Source organism: Bos indicus, chromosome 18 (assembly GCF_029378745.1).
Source record: "Bos indicus isolate NIAB-ARS_2022 breed Sahiwal x Tharparkar chromosome 18, NIAB-ARS_B.indTharparkar_mat_pri_1.0, whole genome shotgun sequence".
Classification (NCBI taxonomy): Eukaryota; Metazoa; Chordata; class Mammalia; order Artiodactyla; family Bovidae; genus Bos; species Bos indicus.
This window is the reverse complement of record NC_091777.1, coordinates 58,178,031-58,194,534: the sequence shown is the minus strand read 5'-3', so window position 1 is coordinate 58,194,534 and position 16,504 is coordinate 58,178,031. Positions and strand designations below refer to the sequence as shown.

Below are 16,504 nucleotides of genomic sequence, written 5' to 3'. Positions count from 1 at the left end.
TCCGGGCTTCGGGGGTCTGCACTGAGTGGGGCAAGGCGCTCACTTCAGCCACCCCATTTTGCATGGGCCTGTGCCCCGGAGAAGGCAATGGCACCCCACTCCAATACTCTTGCCTGGAAAATCCTATGGACGGAGGAGCCTGGTGGGCTGCAGTCCATGGGGTCGCTGAGGGTCAGACACGACTGAGGACTTCACTTTCACTTTTCACTTTCATGCATTGGAGAGGGAAATGGCAACCCACTCCAGTGTTCTTGCCTGGAGAATCCCAGGGACGGGGGAGCCTGGTGGGCTGCTGTCTATGGGGTCGCACAGAGTCGGACACGACTGAAGTGACAGCAGCAGCAGCAGTGCCCCGGGGGCTGGTCCTACAGACACTCAGGTCCGCGTAGACCCGTAGGCCTGTGCCGTGTTCTGACAACCCTTCTGGGCAAAGGAGCTTTAATGTTCAAGTTTTCCTTCCTGGGCTCCATCCTCCACTGTTTGGGGGTCTGGAAACTTTTTTCCTGCCTGAAGGGGAATGGTTTTGATAAATTTTTCAATATTCTTTTCCAGAACGTTCGGTGTTTTTCAGCTGTAGGTGGGTCAAGCCGGATGACCAGGGCTGGACTTTGTTTCTCTTTTTCTGGTTTCACTGCTCCCGGGGCGATCCCATGGTGAACATGAAAATCATTCGGAAGGTGATCATGTCACATCCGGCTTCCCCGGTATCTCGGTGGTAAAGAGTCAGGCTGCAATGCAGAAGATGTGGGTTCAGTACCTGGGTTGGGAAGATTCCCTGGAGAACAAAATGGCAACCCACTCCAGTATTCTTGCCTGGGTAATCCCATGGGTTGAGAAGTCCAGCGGGCTATGGTCCCTGGGGCCGCAGAGTCGGACACAGCATAGTGAGTAAACAACAACATTTCAGAGTCACATATGGTGAAACCTTGCCAGCTCTGGGGCTTCATGCTCTCCCCTGCAGCCTGCGGCAGAGGGGAGGGGGGAGAGGTTGGAGGGAGAACGTGAAACAGCCTGACTTCTCATTGATACCCTCCCAGACCCGCCTATGGAGTCCACCTCCCCCTTCTTCGCCAGCCAGTCTTCACCTGCTGCCTTCCTGGATTCCTGTTGGGGCTTCCTTCTTCCTTCCCCACATTTGGGGCACTTCCTCCCAGACGGAGGCACCTGGACCTGGGCTGGAGGATGTGGACATGGTACCACTGCTGCTGCTGCACCCAGAGACTCTGCATTCCTTGAAGTTCACCCCCACCCTGAGGCCCCAGGACCACAGCACTGACCTCACATGTTGGGTGAATCTCCAAGGATCTCAGGTGACCATGGAGAGAGCCATCCAGCTCAATGTCTCCTGTGAGTGTGGAGGGGTGGCTGAGTCCCTCAGGGCAGTGGTGTGTGTGTGTGTGTGTGTGTGTGTGAGTGTATAGAGAGAAGGCCAGCCTACTCTTCTATGGGTCTACGCACTGGGAGCTGAGGTGGGGAGTGGCCGAGAAGGACAGCCCTCCGCTTCCTGGTTTCCCTCCTGGGGTGCTGGTCAGTTTCCATCCCACTCCTCCTCTGCAGCAAGCCCATGTCTTTCTGCCCCAGATGCCCTGAGGAACCTCCGCATCAGCCTCTCCTTCAGAAACATCACAGGTAGGACAGGACCTCTGCTCTCCAGGGCTGGGTCCTGCTCCTAGGACCGCCTCCAAGGACGGGGGGGTGTGCACTTGAGTGCGATCAGATATGGGAAGAACAGCGAGAAAATCACCACCCCGCCCCACCTCCCATGCACTAGACCACACACACATGCAATATACACAAAGATATATGCACAGATGCTAATAGATCCTGGGAAGGCCGGATGGTGAGAACTCAGCCTCCCCCAGCTCTCCTGCTGGGCTTTCCCCAAAAGCCCTCAAGATTCTGCAGAACACCTCGTCCCTTCTCATCTCAGAGAGCCAGGCACTGCAGCTGCTCTGTGTTGCTGACAGCAACCCTCCTGCACAGCTGAGCTGGGTTCCAGGGTTTCCCACCCTGGATGCTGCCCCCATCTCCAGCACCAGGATCCTGGAGATGCAGGGCTGAGACCTGCAGAAAGAGAGTTCGCCTGGCAAGCTCAGAACCCTCTGGGCTCTTGCTTTGTCAGCACATATGTCTCTTCGGACAATCCATTTCTGAGTGTTGGACAAGAGCCCAGTTTCAGGCCCTGGAAGGGATCCCCCTTCCTGCAACACTTCCAGTGAATATTCAAGGTTGATTTCCTTTAGGATGGATTGGTTGGATCTCCTTGCATTCCAAGGGACTTTCAAGAGTCTTCTCCAACACCACAGTTCAAAAGCATCAATTCTTTGGCACTCAATTTCTTTATAGTCCAGCTCGCACATCCATACATGACTACTGGAAAAACCATAGCTCTGACTATACAGAACTTTATCAGCAAAGTAATGTCTCTGCTTTTCAATATGCTGTCTAGGTTTGGAAGGAAATATAGCTTTTCTTCCAAAGATCAAGCATGTTTTAATTTCATGGCTGCAGTCCCCATCTGCTGTGATTTTGGAGCCCCCCAAAATAAAGTCTGTCATTGTTTCCCCATCTATTTGCCATGAAGTGATGGGACGAGATGCCATGAACTTAGTTTTTTGAATGTTGGGTTTTAAGCCAGATTTTTCACTCTCCTCTTTCACCTTCATGTAGAGGCTGTTTAGTTTCCTTCTCACTTTCCACCATAAGGGTGGTGTCACCTGCATATCTGAGGTTATTGTTACTTGTCCTGGCAATCTTGATTCCAGCTAGTGCTTTGTCCAGCCCAGCATTTCTCATGATGTACTCTGCATATAAGTTAGAAAAGCAAGGTGACAGTATGCAGCTGTGACGTACTCCTTCCCCGATTTTGAACCAGTCTCTTGTTCCATGTCTGGTTCTAACTGTTGCTTCTTGACCTGCAAACAGGTGTTGTAGGAGGCAGGTAAGGTAGTCTGGTCTTCTTATCTCTTGAACAATTTCCCACAGTTTGTTGTGATCCACACAGTCAGTAAAGAATCTGCCTGCAATGCTGGAGACCTGGTTCAACTCCTGGGTCAGGAAGTTCCCCTGGAGAAGGGATAGACTACCCACTCCAGTGTTCTTGGGCTTCCCTGGTGACTCAACTGGTAAAGAATCCACCTGCAATGGGAGACACCAGGGTTTGATCCCTGGGTTGGGGAGGTCCCTTGGAGAAAGGCATGGCAACTGACTTCCAGTGTTCTTGCCTGGAGAATCCCCATGGACAGAGGAACCTGGCGGGCTGTAGTCCATGTGGTCCAAAGTGTAGGAAATGACTGAGGGAATAAGCACATCACAGCAGCACAGCACTTCTTTCCTGGTGGGTAAGGAAGTGTTTTGCCATAAGGCCCGCATTTATTTAATTCTAGAAGGCAGCCTCAAAGAGTTCTCTAGATTACCCAAGTGAATTTCCATCCCAGCATCATAACAGAACTCAGTTTCACGTTTCAGTGGGAGATAACTAACCAATTCGATCACATGAACCACAGCCTTGTTTAACTCAATGAAACTATGAGCCATGCCATATAGGGCCACCCAAGACAGACGGGTCATGGTGGAGAGTTCTGACAAAACGTGGTCCACTGGAGAAGGGAATGCCAAACTGCTTCAGTATTGCCTTGAGAACCCCATGAACAGTATGAAAAGGCAAAAAGATAGGACATGAAAGATGAACTCCCCAGGTCAGTAGGTGCCCAATATGCTACTGGAGATCAGTGGAGAAATAACACCAGACAGAATGATGAGCCGGAGCCAAAGCAAAAACAACACCCAGTTGTAGATGTGACTGGTGATGGAAGTACAGTCCAATGCTGTAAAGAATAATATTGCATAGGAACCTGGATGTTAGGTCTGTGAATCAAGGTAAATTGAAAGTGGTCAACAGGAGATGGCAAGACTGAACATTGACATTTTAGGAATCAGCAAACTAAGATGGACTGGAATGGGCGAATTCAACTCAGATGACCATTATATCTACTACTGCGGACAAGAATCCCTTAGAAGAAATGGAGTAGCCATCATAGTCAACAAAAGTGGCTGAGTGCAGTACTTGGATGCAATCTCAAAAATGACAGAATGATCTCTGTTCATTTCCAAGGCAAACCATTCAATATCACATTAATCCAAGTCCATGATCCTACCAGTAATGCTGAAGTTGAACGGTTCTATGAAAACCTACAAGACTTTCTAGAACTCACACTCATGAAAGATGTCCTTTTCATTATAGGGGACTGGAATACAAAAGTAGGAAGTCAAGAAATACTAGGAGTAACAGGCAAATTTGGCCTTGGAGTACAGAATGAAGCAGGGCAAAGGCTAATAGAATTTTGCCAAGAGAATACACTGGTCATAGCAAACACCCTCTTCCAACAATAGAAGAGAAGACTGCACATGGACATCAACAAATGGTCAACACCGAAATCAGAGTGATTATATTCTTAGCAACCAAAGGTGGATAAACTCTACACAGTCCGCAAAACAAGACCAGGAGCTGACTGTGGCTCAGATCTTGAACTCCTTATTGTCAAATTCAGACTGAAATTGAAGAAAGTGGGAAAAACCACTAGACCATTCAGGTATGACCTAACTCAAATCCCTCACGATTATACAGTGGAAGTGAGAAATAGATTTAAGGAATTGGATCTGATAGACAGAGTGCCTGACGAACTATGGACTATGGAGGTTCGTTACATTGTACAGGAGGCAGTGATCAAGACAATCCCCATGAAAAAGAAATGCAAAAATGCAAATGGTTGTCTGAGGAGGCCTACAAATAGCTGAGAAAAGAAGAGAAGCGAAAGGCAAAGGAGAAAAGGAAGGATATACCCATCTGAATGCAGAGTCTCAAAGAACAGCAAGGAGAGATAAGAAAGCCTTCCTCAGTAATCAATGCAAAGAAATAGAGGAAAACAATTAAGTGGGGGAAGACTAGAGATCTCTTCAAGAAAATTAGAGGTACCAAGGGAACTTTTCATACAACGATGGGCACAATAAAGGACAGAAATGGTATGGACCTAATAGAAGCAGAAGATATTAAAGAGGTGGCAAGAATACACAGAAGAACTGTACAAAAAAGATCGTCATAACCCAGGTAATCACGATGGTATGATCACTCACCTACAGCCAGACATCCTGGAATGGGGAGTCAAGTGGGCCTTAGGAAGCATCACTTAGGAAGCATCACAAAGCTAGTGGAGGTGATGGAATTCCAGTTGAGCTATTTCAAGTCTTAAACGATGATGCTGTGGAAGTGCTGCACTTTATGCCAGCAAAGTTGGAAAACTCAGCAGTGGCCACAGGACTGGGAAAGATCACTTTTCATTCCAATTCCAAAGAAAGGCAATGTCAAAGAATGCTCAAACTACTGCACAATTGCACTCTTCTCACACACTAGTAAAGTAATGCTCAAAATTCTCCAAGCCAGGCTTCAGCAATACGTGAACTGTGAACTTCCAGATGTTCAAGCTGGATTTAGAAAAGGCAGAGGAAGCAGAGATCAAATTGCCAACATCTGTTGGATCACCGAAAAAGCAAGAGAATTCCAGAAAAACATCTACTTCTGCTTTATTGACTATGGGAAAGCCTTTCACCGTGTGGATCACAACAAACTCTGGAAAACTCTTAAAGAGATGGGAATAGCAGACCACCTGACCTGCCTCTTGAGAAATCTGTCTGCAGAACAGCAAGCAACAGTTAGAACTGGACATGGAATAACAGAGTGTTCCAAATCGGGAAAGCGGTACCTCAAGCCTGCATATTGTACCCTGCTTATTTAACTTATATGCCTAGTATATCACGAGAAGTGCTGGACTGGATGAAGCACAAGTTGTAATCAAGATTGTTGGGACAAATATCAATAACCTCAGATAAGCAGATGACACCACCCTTATGGCAGAAAGTGAAGAACTAAAGAGCCTCTTGATGAAAGTGAAAGTGGAAAGTGATAAAGTTGGCTTAAAACTCAGCATTCAGAAAACTAAGATCATGGCATCCAGTCCCATCACTTCAAGGAAAACATATGGGGAAACAGTAGAAACAGTGGCAGACTTTATTTTGGGGGGCTCCAAAATCACTGAATATGGAGACTGCAGCCATGAAATTAAAAGACACTTACTTCTTGGCAGGAAAGTTATGACCAGCCTAGACAGCATATTTAAAAGCAGAGTCATTACTTGGCCGATAAAGGTCTGTCTAGTCAAAGCCATGTTTTTGCCAGTAGTCATGTATGGATGTGACAGTTGGACCATAAAGAAAGCTGACTGCTGAAGAATTGATGCTTTTGTACTGTGGTGTTGGAGAAGACCCTTGAGAATCCTTGGACTGCAAGGACATCAAGCCAGTCCATCCTAAAGGAGATCGGTCCTCAATATTCATTGAAAGCACTGATTCTGAAGCTGAAACTCCAACACTTTACCACCTGATGCAAGGAACCGACTCATTGGAAAAGGCCCTGATACTGGGAAAGATTGAAGGCGGGAGGAGAAGGGGACGACAGAGGATGAGATGGTTGGATGGCATCACCGACTCAATGGACTTGAGTTTGAGTAAACTCCGGGAGTTGGTGATGGACAGGGAGGCCTGGCGTGCTGCAGTCTATGGGATCTCCAAGAATCGGACATGACAGAGTGACTGAACTGAATGAATCATGAGTAACCAGCAGATCAGGTGTACATGTGACAACCTGGATTTGAAACAGGCATATGAAACTGGAGGGGCAGTCTGGAAGAACTGAAGTCTTGTAGGATGTGATGCTATTTACAGGTAGACAGTGTCAACATTGAGTTGGATTGAGTTGAGTTGAATATTCAACTCAATTCAACAGAATTGCTTGTGCATGATGTGGTCGAACTGACAGACACATTGGAATCGGGCCCACAATCATCTACATTCATTTTCTTGTACTAAATCTGGAAACCCAGTGTCGTTTCACCTTACAGCACTTCATGTGGCCCCTCCCAACACCCAGCCTTATAACCGTCTTTAAACCCTTCAATTGCCACATGTGGGTTTTGGCCACCATTACTCATGGCTGCTCTAGAACATGCATCCAAGGAGTGGAAGTGTTGGGTCCTCATGTAAGAACAAGCTCAGCTTGCTGTAAGAAGCTGTTTTCCTCTCAAATGTGTGGGCCAACTTACATTTCAACAACCACTGCTCCACACTTTCCCAGCAGTTGGTGTTTTGAGAGACTTTAATAGCTGGCTACTTGGAGCACACGTAGTCATGCCCTGTTAGTGTCTTAATGTGCAGGTTCCTGACTGCAGTTACGTGGGGCAGCTTTCCATTCCCTGACGGTCTCCTTATACGTTGCCCTCGATGAAAGTCCTGCTCATTTGGGCCCATTTCTGTATATTTCTTTTACCTTAGGCATTTGTAGAAACTCATATTTTGACTACTGTTCCTTTGATGGTTATCTGTGTCATCAGTGTCTTCTCCCACCTGATGGCTTTCAATTCGGCACTCCCAGGGATGTCTGTTATGAAGAGTTCTTCATTTGAATACAGCTCGGGATTTCAGCGTCTGTCTTAGAGATGGTGTTGTTTCTGTGTTGTTCAGGAATCCTGCCCCCCCCCCCCCCCATCCCACGCAGTTCATGGAGACACCTGCTGCAGTGTCTTGCAGCAGCTCTACTGTTTGTCTCTCTAAATAGATCTTCAGCCCATCTGCACTTGATTTTGGTTCCCATATGAGCTAGGGGTGCAGTTGCATTTGACTGGCTTCAGATCCCCTGTCGCCTACAGAGTAATTGAAACGCCTATCTCTTTGTCACTTCTTTCTATCACCTTTTCTATTACCCATGATGCTTCCTGTGGTTGGGGCTTATTTCTAGGTTCCCTTTTCCGTTCCACTAGTCTACCTGACCATCCCTCTTTCAGTCCAAAATTTGGTTCTACTATGCTCTAATATACCCTGGAGAAGAGAATGGCAACCCAATCCAGTATTCTTGCCTGGACAATCCCATGGACCCAGGAGTCTTGTGGGCTACAGTCCATGGGGTGGCAAAGAGTCAGACACGACTGTCCAACTAAGCAAGCAGGCAGGGGGTTCTGTATCTTCACAACTTGCAGAGCCAGGCCTCACACACTGTTCTTTTCAAGGTACCCGTGCCTTCCTTGAAATGTCTGCTTCCTTTTAAATTTTACAGTGGAAAATAAATAAATAAATAAATTTTACAGTGGAATTATTGAGTTCCACAGATGTCCACTTGGGATGTGGTGACATACATTTTGATTCTGCACATTATTTTGAGTAGAATGGATATTTATATTCTTTTTTCAAACCCCTAATGTGGTATATTTTCCCATTTATTTATATCTTTAATGTCCTTCAAGACAGATTTATAATTTTCTCCATTGAGGTTTTGTATATCCTCTTGTTGTATACCTTTCTAAATGTTAGATAGATTCCAGGTATATCCTAATTTTTGATGCAACTGTCAATGGCTCTCATACAGTTTTATATTACTGTGATATGAGAACGTAATTGATCTTTTTTGGCCGAGTGGCAAGGCATGTGGGACCTTGGTTCCCTTACCAGGGATCAAATTCCCATCCCTTGCTTTAGAAGGTAGATGCTTGATCATGGACCACAGGGAAGTCTGCAATGAATTTTTCAAATTAGAATTTGTCTCAAGTCATTGTGCTCTCTTGTTAAACCTCTAAACGTATCGGTATAAACTTTTGGATTTTTCTACATGTAGAACTTTTATGAACAAAATCTTTCTTTTTTCCTTTCAATTGTTATACCTTTTACCGATATTTGTTGACTTGCTAGGGTGGAACCTATGCTACTCCATTAAGTATGATGTTATCTAAAGATACCCTTCATCTTTTTAGGGAATTTCTCTTTTATTTCCAATGCACTGTGAATTTTATCACAAAGGCATTCGCAATCATCCACTGTTCATTGTTTTCATCTCTGGAGATTTAATCAGTGAATCAGGGACAGTAGCCACACTAGAAGCCACACTACGTATTGTGTATTTCCACAGAGGAAATGTAACATAAGTAATCGATTGTGCAGGTGTTGAAAGCCCACTGGAGCCTGTCAAGCAGGGAACACTCTCTTAGTTTTGGACCACTCTAATCCAAGCCCCCAACTTGACGTTTTTCAAATCTTTTACATACATAGACACATATTGTCTCTGAGATACAGGTATAACCTTGTGTTAGTTTCAGGTGTACAATATAATGATTTAACATATGTACATATTACAAAATGATCACCACATATGCCTAATTAACATTTATATCTATAAGGCTAAAATTTTTTTGTGTGAAGAGAAATTTTAAGATCTAGTCTTTTAGCAACTTTCAAATATACAGTGCAGTATTGTTAACTGTATTAGTGTCCTTAACATTTTAAATATAGTCACCATGATGTACATTACATGTCCATGACTTATTTATTTTATTCCTGGAAATGTGTACCTTCTGACCACTTTTGCCAATTTTGCCATAGAGCCCACTCTCTACCTCTGAGAACCACCAGTTATTTCTCTTTATCTTTGACTTTATGTTGTTTGTTTTTTTTTAGTTCCACCTACCTGTGAGATCATACAGTATTTTTCTTCCTCTGTCTAACGTGTTTCATTACCCTAATGCCCTCACGTACCATCCATGTATTGTTAAGGCAGGATTTCCTTCTCTTTTATAGCTGAAGAATGATCACGAGTATGCACACACTGCAGTTTCTTTATTCATTCTCTCACCATCGGATATGGAAGTTGTTTCCATGTCTTCAATAATGTACATAGCGCTTCCATGAACATGGGGTGCATATATCTTTTCAAATTGCCATTTTCATCTTCTTTAAAGGCCCCAAAGTGAAAGTGCTTGAGGCTCTATTGTTAGTTTTGAGGAACCTGCACAGTGTCCCCATAGTGGCCGCACAATTCACATTCCCACCAGCAGTGCCCAAGGGTTCCCTTTACCGCACGTCCTCACCAACACTGCTTGTTTCTTGTTCTTTGACCGTCCCAGCTTGACCTTTGCTGGACACCAGCCGCTCTGAAGGTGTGCTGCACAGCCCTGCGGATCCTGGCCTTCTCCAGCGCCTGCTTGTCCAGCAATGTTCCCGCAACCGGTGAGGAGTGAGGGAGAGAGCTCATCCCCTCTTTTTCACCAGGACCCTGGGCAGGGCCAGTCCAGGGTTCTGTGGAGCCTGACATTGACTCAAGTGTTTGAATCCCTCCTTAGGCAAAACAAAAAAAGAAAAAGAAAAAAACAGTGTCACTGCATACAATACAGACAAGGCCCCCAAATACAAAATGTGACCCCAGGTCTCTGGTGTGGCCCTGAAGTGTTTTCAGAGACTGAGAACAAAGAGCAAATGAACAAAGAATCTGCCATATCTCTTATCAATCAGTAAATTCCAACAATTCATGAATCTGTGGGCCAGGAACTGTGGATGAAGGCCAAATATATATTTCCTAAAAGTGTCAATATCACAGGCACATCACATCTGAGTTTCTTTCGAAATGAGAAACCTACATAATCAATCACAAAACATAAAATGCTGAAACCAAAGATAAGACAGTTATTGCAGACTATTTTTCTTTCTTCCTTTTTTTTTAAGCCATGACCTAGGGCTTGTGGGGTCTTAGTTCCCAGACCAGGGATTGAAGCTGGGCCGGAGACAGTGAGAGTGCAGAATGCTAATCACTGGGCCACCATACCATTTTTCTCAGAAGTCAGACATACCTATCACACCTGTGTAACACCTGTTCCCCATACTTTTGGCCTGATCCTCTTTGATTGCCTCTTTTTAGGAGAATAAGCATGTATATTAATATGAATATTCTACTAATAAAGTGTTAGTTAGCCATGTCTGACTCTTTGTGATCCCATGGACTGTAGCCTGCAAGGGCCCTCTGTCCATGGAATTCTCCAAGCAAGGATGCTGGAGTGGGTTGCCAGTCCCTTCTCCAGGGGATCTTCCTGACCCAGGGATCAAACCCTGGTCTTCACACCGAGGGTAGATTCTTTACCATCTGAGCTAGCAGGGAAGCCCATTATATGAGGAAATAAGATTAATTATATCTAAAATAGAGTAGAAAGAAAATACAGTATTTCCACTGGCACGATTAATTGACGGAAATATCTTTTTCTTTCTGTAGTTTAAAAAAGTAAAAAATATATTAATATTTCTATCTAACTGTAAAAGAAACTTTCCATCAGTCCCATAGCTTCTTCCTGAAAGTGTCTAAAACGTTTATGATCATAGTAAAATTTCTGAATCTTAAAGAATTTTTTCCCAAAAGGGCAGTAAGTTCACAGGTTTTTTGCACACATGACTTAAGCCTTCATGTGGCTTTGAAAAGAAGGCCATCCACAGTGAGGGGTCGTGAACTGTATTTCTGTGTGAGGTCTGGACTTTGTGGTCCCAGCTGAATGGGGCAAAGTTCTTCCTTTACCACCCCACTTTGCGTGGGCCTGTCCTGGTCGGCTGGTCCCACAGACCCTCAGATCCATGACGACGCACAGCCCGTGTGCCCTGTTCTGAAAACCCTTCTGGGCAAAGGAGCTTTTCACGCTCAGCTTTCCTTCCTGGCTTCCACCCTCCAGCGTATGTGAGTCTTCCTGCCCAAGTCTGAGTAGTTTTGAGAAATCTTTCAATGTTCTTTCCTGGAAAATTCAGTGTTTCTCTGTTGCAGGGTCAGTCCCACCCGATGACCAGGGCTGGACCTGGTTTCTCTTTTCTGGTTGTGCCGGCTGCTGGGTGATCCCACCGTGGACCCGAGCATCACTGGATGGGTGGTCATGTCAGAGCCACGTGCAGTGAAGCCTCTCGGCCTCTGGGGGCCTCAGGATCTCCCCCTGGGGTGTGGGGTGTGGGGTGTGACCTTCTGCCTTCTCAGGGCCGCCCCTCCTCCATGGCCTGGGGCGTCCAAGTTCCCCTTCTGTGCTTGGCCAAGGCTCTGTCTCTGTCACCCTCTGGCTTCCTGTTGGGGCTTCCTCGTTCCCTCCCCACATTCGGGGCGCTTCCCTCCCCAGCAGAGGGACCTGAACCGGCTCTGTGCTGGCGGATGCTGACATGGTGCCCCTGCTGCTGCTGCCCCTGCTGTGGGGTGGTGAGTAGGTGAGGGTGGGGGACGGGGCTCACGGCTGGGGGAGGGGAGCACGCGTGGGGAGGGGCTGGAGCTGCCGCTGAGCCTCTGTGTTCCCCAGGGTCCCTGCAGGAATTGCCAGGGTACGGGCTCGAAGTGCAGGAATCAGTGGCAGTGAAGGCGTGCATGGACGTCCGCGTGACCTGCTCCTTCTCCTACCCCTGGAATTCGGGATATCCCTGGTATTACTCTGGCGAACTCTTCATGTACTGGTTCCGGGAAAAAGACCACCACACCAATGATGCTGTGGCCACAAATGACCGAAAGAAACCTGTGAAGCCAGAGACCCAGGGCCGATTCAGCCTCCTCGGGAACCCCAGCAACAACGACTGCTCCCTGAGCATCAGAGAGGCTAGGCTGAGCGACTCAGGAGTCTACTACTTCCGAGTGGAGAAAGGACCTACTCTGAAACACAGTTACAGAGAGAAGAAGCTGAATTTGCAGGTGACAGGAGGTATGACAGGGGGCCCAGGAGAGGACCCTGGCCCATGGAGACTCCTCTATTAGAACGGGAACAGGGTATAGGAGCCCTCCCTGCTCCAGGTCTTGGGGTTTGAGGGTTCAGGAGAGACCCAGAACAGGGAAGGAGTTGTGACCCTGACCCTCTGGGTCCCCACACCCCTGCATCCAGGCATCTCCCTCTGTCTCATCTCCCTTTCTTCAGAGAAACCCGACATCTAGTTTCTGGAGCCTCTGGAGTCCGGCCGCCCCACAAAGCTGACCTGCAGACTGTCACTAGCCTGTTTTGAGGCACACCCTCTCCTGTTCTCCTGGGTGGGGGACGCCCTTGATGCCATGAACCCAGACACCCTCCACTCCTCGGAGCTCACCCTCACCCCGAGGCCCCAGGACCACGGCACCAACCTCACCTGTCTGGTGACACTCCAGGGATCGCAGGTGGCCCTGGAAAGAACTATCTGGCTCAACGTCTCCTGTGAGTGTGGAGGGGCGGCGGGGTCCCTGAGGGCGCTGGTGTGTGTGTGTGGGTGTGCGCATGTGTGTGCATGTGTAGAGAGAAGGCCAGCCCACTCTTCTATGGGTCTGCGCCCTGGGAGCTGAGGTGGGGAGTGACCCGTGAAGGACAGCCCCCCCATTCCTGGTTTCCCTCCTGGGGTGCTGGTCAGTTTCCATCCCACTCCTCCCTCTGCAGCAAGCCAATGTCTTTCTGCCCCAGATGCTCCGAGGAACCTCCGCATGAGCCTCTCCTTCAGAAATGTCACAGGTAGGACAGGACCTCTCCTCTCCAGGGCTGGGTCCTGCTCCTGGGACTGCCTCCAAGGTGGTGCAGGGGAGTGGGCTTGAATGTGATCAGATATGGGAAGAGCAAGGAGAAAATCACCAGCCTGCCACACCTCCCAAGCACTAGAGCACACACACATGCAATACACACTGAGACTCATACACACAGGCACACACACATAATACATACATATGAACATACACTGACACACGCACAGAAACACCCATACACACAGGCACACACACATCACACATATACACAGAGATATACCCACAGCACAGGCACCATCATGCACATATACACTCACGAACATATACACATGCACTCATGCACACATACACACAGGCACACACACATACACCCCACACATATACACACTCACACACCCTGTTCAAAGCCCATTTCCTTCACCATGGTTCTATTGTGTGGCTTTCTTCCACAAAAGCTTCCTTAGTCCCATCCTCTGCTGCCTTCACTGAATCAACATCTCAAGCCTTGAGGCTCTGGTTTTCTTTCCCCCAAACAGCCCAGGCCTGTCCCATTGAGACACCAAGCCTCCCCTGAAGATACGAGGCCCAGACATGTTGGCTCAGCCTGCTTAGGGTGGGAAGGTTCAGCCCTGGGACCACAGGGAACCCAGCTGGCCAGCCAGGGGAGGAGACAGCGAAGCCAGGAGATGCTGGGAAGGAGGGAGGAGGAGACCTCAGCCTCCCCCAGCTCTCCCACTGGGCTTTCCCCCAAAGCCCACAAGATTCTGCAGAACACCGCATCTATTCTCATCTCAGAAGGCCAGGCGCTGCAGCTGCTGTGTGTTGCTGACAGCAACCCCTCTGCACAGTTGAGCTGGTTCCAAGGGTCTCCCACCCTGGAGGCTACCCCCATCTCCAGCACCGGGGTCTTGGAGATACCACAAGTACCGGCTGGAGATGGAGAAGTCACCTGCCGAGCGCAGAACCCTCTGGGCTCCCAGCAAGTTTCCTTCAGCCTCTCTGTGCAGAGTGAGTTGCAGACAGGTCCTGCGGGTGGGCAGCCTTGGCAGGTGTGTGCCTTTGAGAGGGCTGGGTCTGGGGACTGAGCTTCACCCCCTCTCCCTTCCCCAGAAGGCCCCCCTCCCTGCAGCTGTGAGACTGAGGAGCAGCAGGGCTCCTGGCCCCTGGTCCTCACCCTGATCAGAGGGGCCCTCATGGGGGCTGGCTTCCTCCTCACCTATGGCCTCACCTGGACCTACTACACCAGGTGAGCACCCCTGTGCCCCTGCGCGGACGTCCGGGGAATGGCTCTGGAGTTGCCGGTGGGGCTGGGCGGTCCTGTCCTGCCTGGAGCTAAGCTGTGTGATTCTCCAGGGCCTTCCCTGTTGGTCCAGTGGTTGAGCCTGTGAGTTTCCACTGCAGGGGGCAGGGGCTCGATCCTGGGTTGAGGAACTAAGGTCGCATATGCCTTGAGGCAGAGCCCAGAATGAATGAAATGGGTCTGACTCTCGGACCTGAGACTCTATTGGCTCTGCAGGTGTGGTGGCCACTAGGAGCTGGGCTGAGGGGTATGGCTGAGCCTCGCTCCCTCTCATGACGAGATTCACCCGAGGATGCAGAGCCCAGAGGACAGACGTGGGGACATCACAGTTTGCTTCTCCCTGGAAACTCTCGCCTCCAACCCTGTGCCCTTTGCATCCACAAGCCTTTATTTGTGGAGATGACTGCGTGACAGTAGGAAGAGTCAATGCCATTGAAAGGAGACTTTCTGACTTACCTCGCTTAGTATGGGATTACTCATGTTTTTACATGTATCAATAACTCATTGTTGGTATTGCTTGGTTTTGTCTTGAAAATAGTATTTTATGTATGACTATTCCTCCAGTTCTGTATGGACTCTAAAATATGATGACATTGCCTTCGTTTGCAAATTTTGGCTCATTCAAAGTAATGTTGACGTGAATGGTGTGATGAAAATAGGAGGGCTAGCACTTTCCTCCTGGTGGGTGTGGAACTGCTTCATCATAAATTTGGCATATATTTAGTTTGAGAAGGTGGCCTCAGAGAGTTCTTCTGAGTAGTTAAATGAGTTTATATCCCATGGCATATGTGAGGGTTCTGAGCTTTGTACACCCTCAGGAGCACTTGTATTACCTACATGGTCAGTTTTCAGCACTGCACTCCACTGTGACGGTATCTCCTTGCCTTTTTAGTTTCTTTCCCTCATGTGCAATGATGTTGAGCCGTCTGAATATCTTCTTTAGTGAAATTCCTGTTTCGATCTTTGCCCACTTAAAATAAAAATTGGTACCATCTTTCTAAATTCCATATATATGCGTTAGTATACTGTATTGGTGGTTTTCTTTCTGGCTTACTTCACTCTGTATAATAGGTTCCAGTTTCATCCATCTCATTAGAACTGATTCAAATGTATTCTTTCGAGACAGCAAAAGAGACACTGATGTATAGATCAGTCTTATGGACTCTGTGGGAGAGGGAGAGGGTGGGGAGATTTGGGAGAATAGCATTGAAACATGTATAAAATCATGTATGAAACGAGTCGCCAGTCCAAGGTCGATGCACGATACTGGATGCTTGGGGCTGGTGCACTGGGACGACCCAGAGGGAGTATGGGGAGGGAGGAGGGAGGAGGGTTCAGGATGGGGAACACAGGTATACCTGTGGCGGATTCATTTCGATATTTGGCAAAACTAATACAATATTGTAAAGTTTAAAAATAAAATAAAATAAAAAAAAAATAAAAATCACTTCTATGTAATTTAAAAAAAAAATAAAAATTGGGCAGTCTTTTTCTCGTTAATTTGAATTCTTTAGTCTGGATGTGACTTTTTAAAAATTAAAATATAATTGATTTCTAATGCTGTATTAGTTTCACAGTACAGCAAAGTGATTCAGTGATATACATATATTCTCCTCAGATTCTTTCCCATTATACTTTTTTACAACTTTGTTAGTATACTTCGTGGGCTGTACAGCTGGTCCTTGTTGGTTATCTATTTTAGATACAGTAGTGTGTATTTGTCAATCCCAATCTCCCAATTTATCCTTCCTCCCTCTGAAAAAATTTTAAGATTTTTACACTTTAAGAAACTAACAAATGTAAACAGAGTATTTCTAAATAAATATTAAAGAAAGGTTTTTTTTTTTTTT

The 16,504-nt window shown here is 47.1% G+C and overlaps 1 protein-coding gene across 1 annotated transcript; it reads left to right on the top strand.

The window, feature by feature from the left end:
• Positions 1-11,938: 11,938 nt before the first annotated feature.
• On the top strand, positions 11,939-16,160 carry LOC139177176 (sialic acid-binding Ig-like lectin 14). Its single transcript, XM_070771565.1, is given in 7 exon segments — positions 11,939-12,088; positions 12,186-12,578; positions 12,789-13,058; positions 13,299-13,346; positions 14,108-14,362; positions 14,465-14,600; positions 14,871-16,160. Coding segments are annotated over 7 exon segments (1,155 nt in total). The 5' UTR covers positions 11,939-12,051; the 3' UTR covers positions 14,887-16,160.
• Positions 16,161-16,504: the final 344 nt, after the last annotated feature.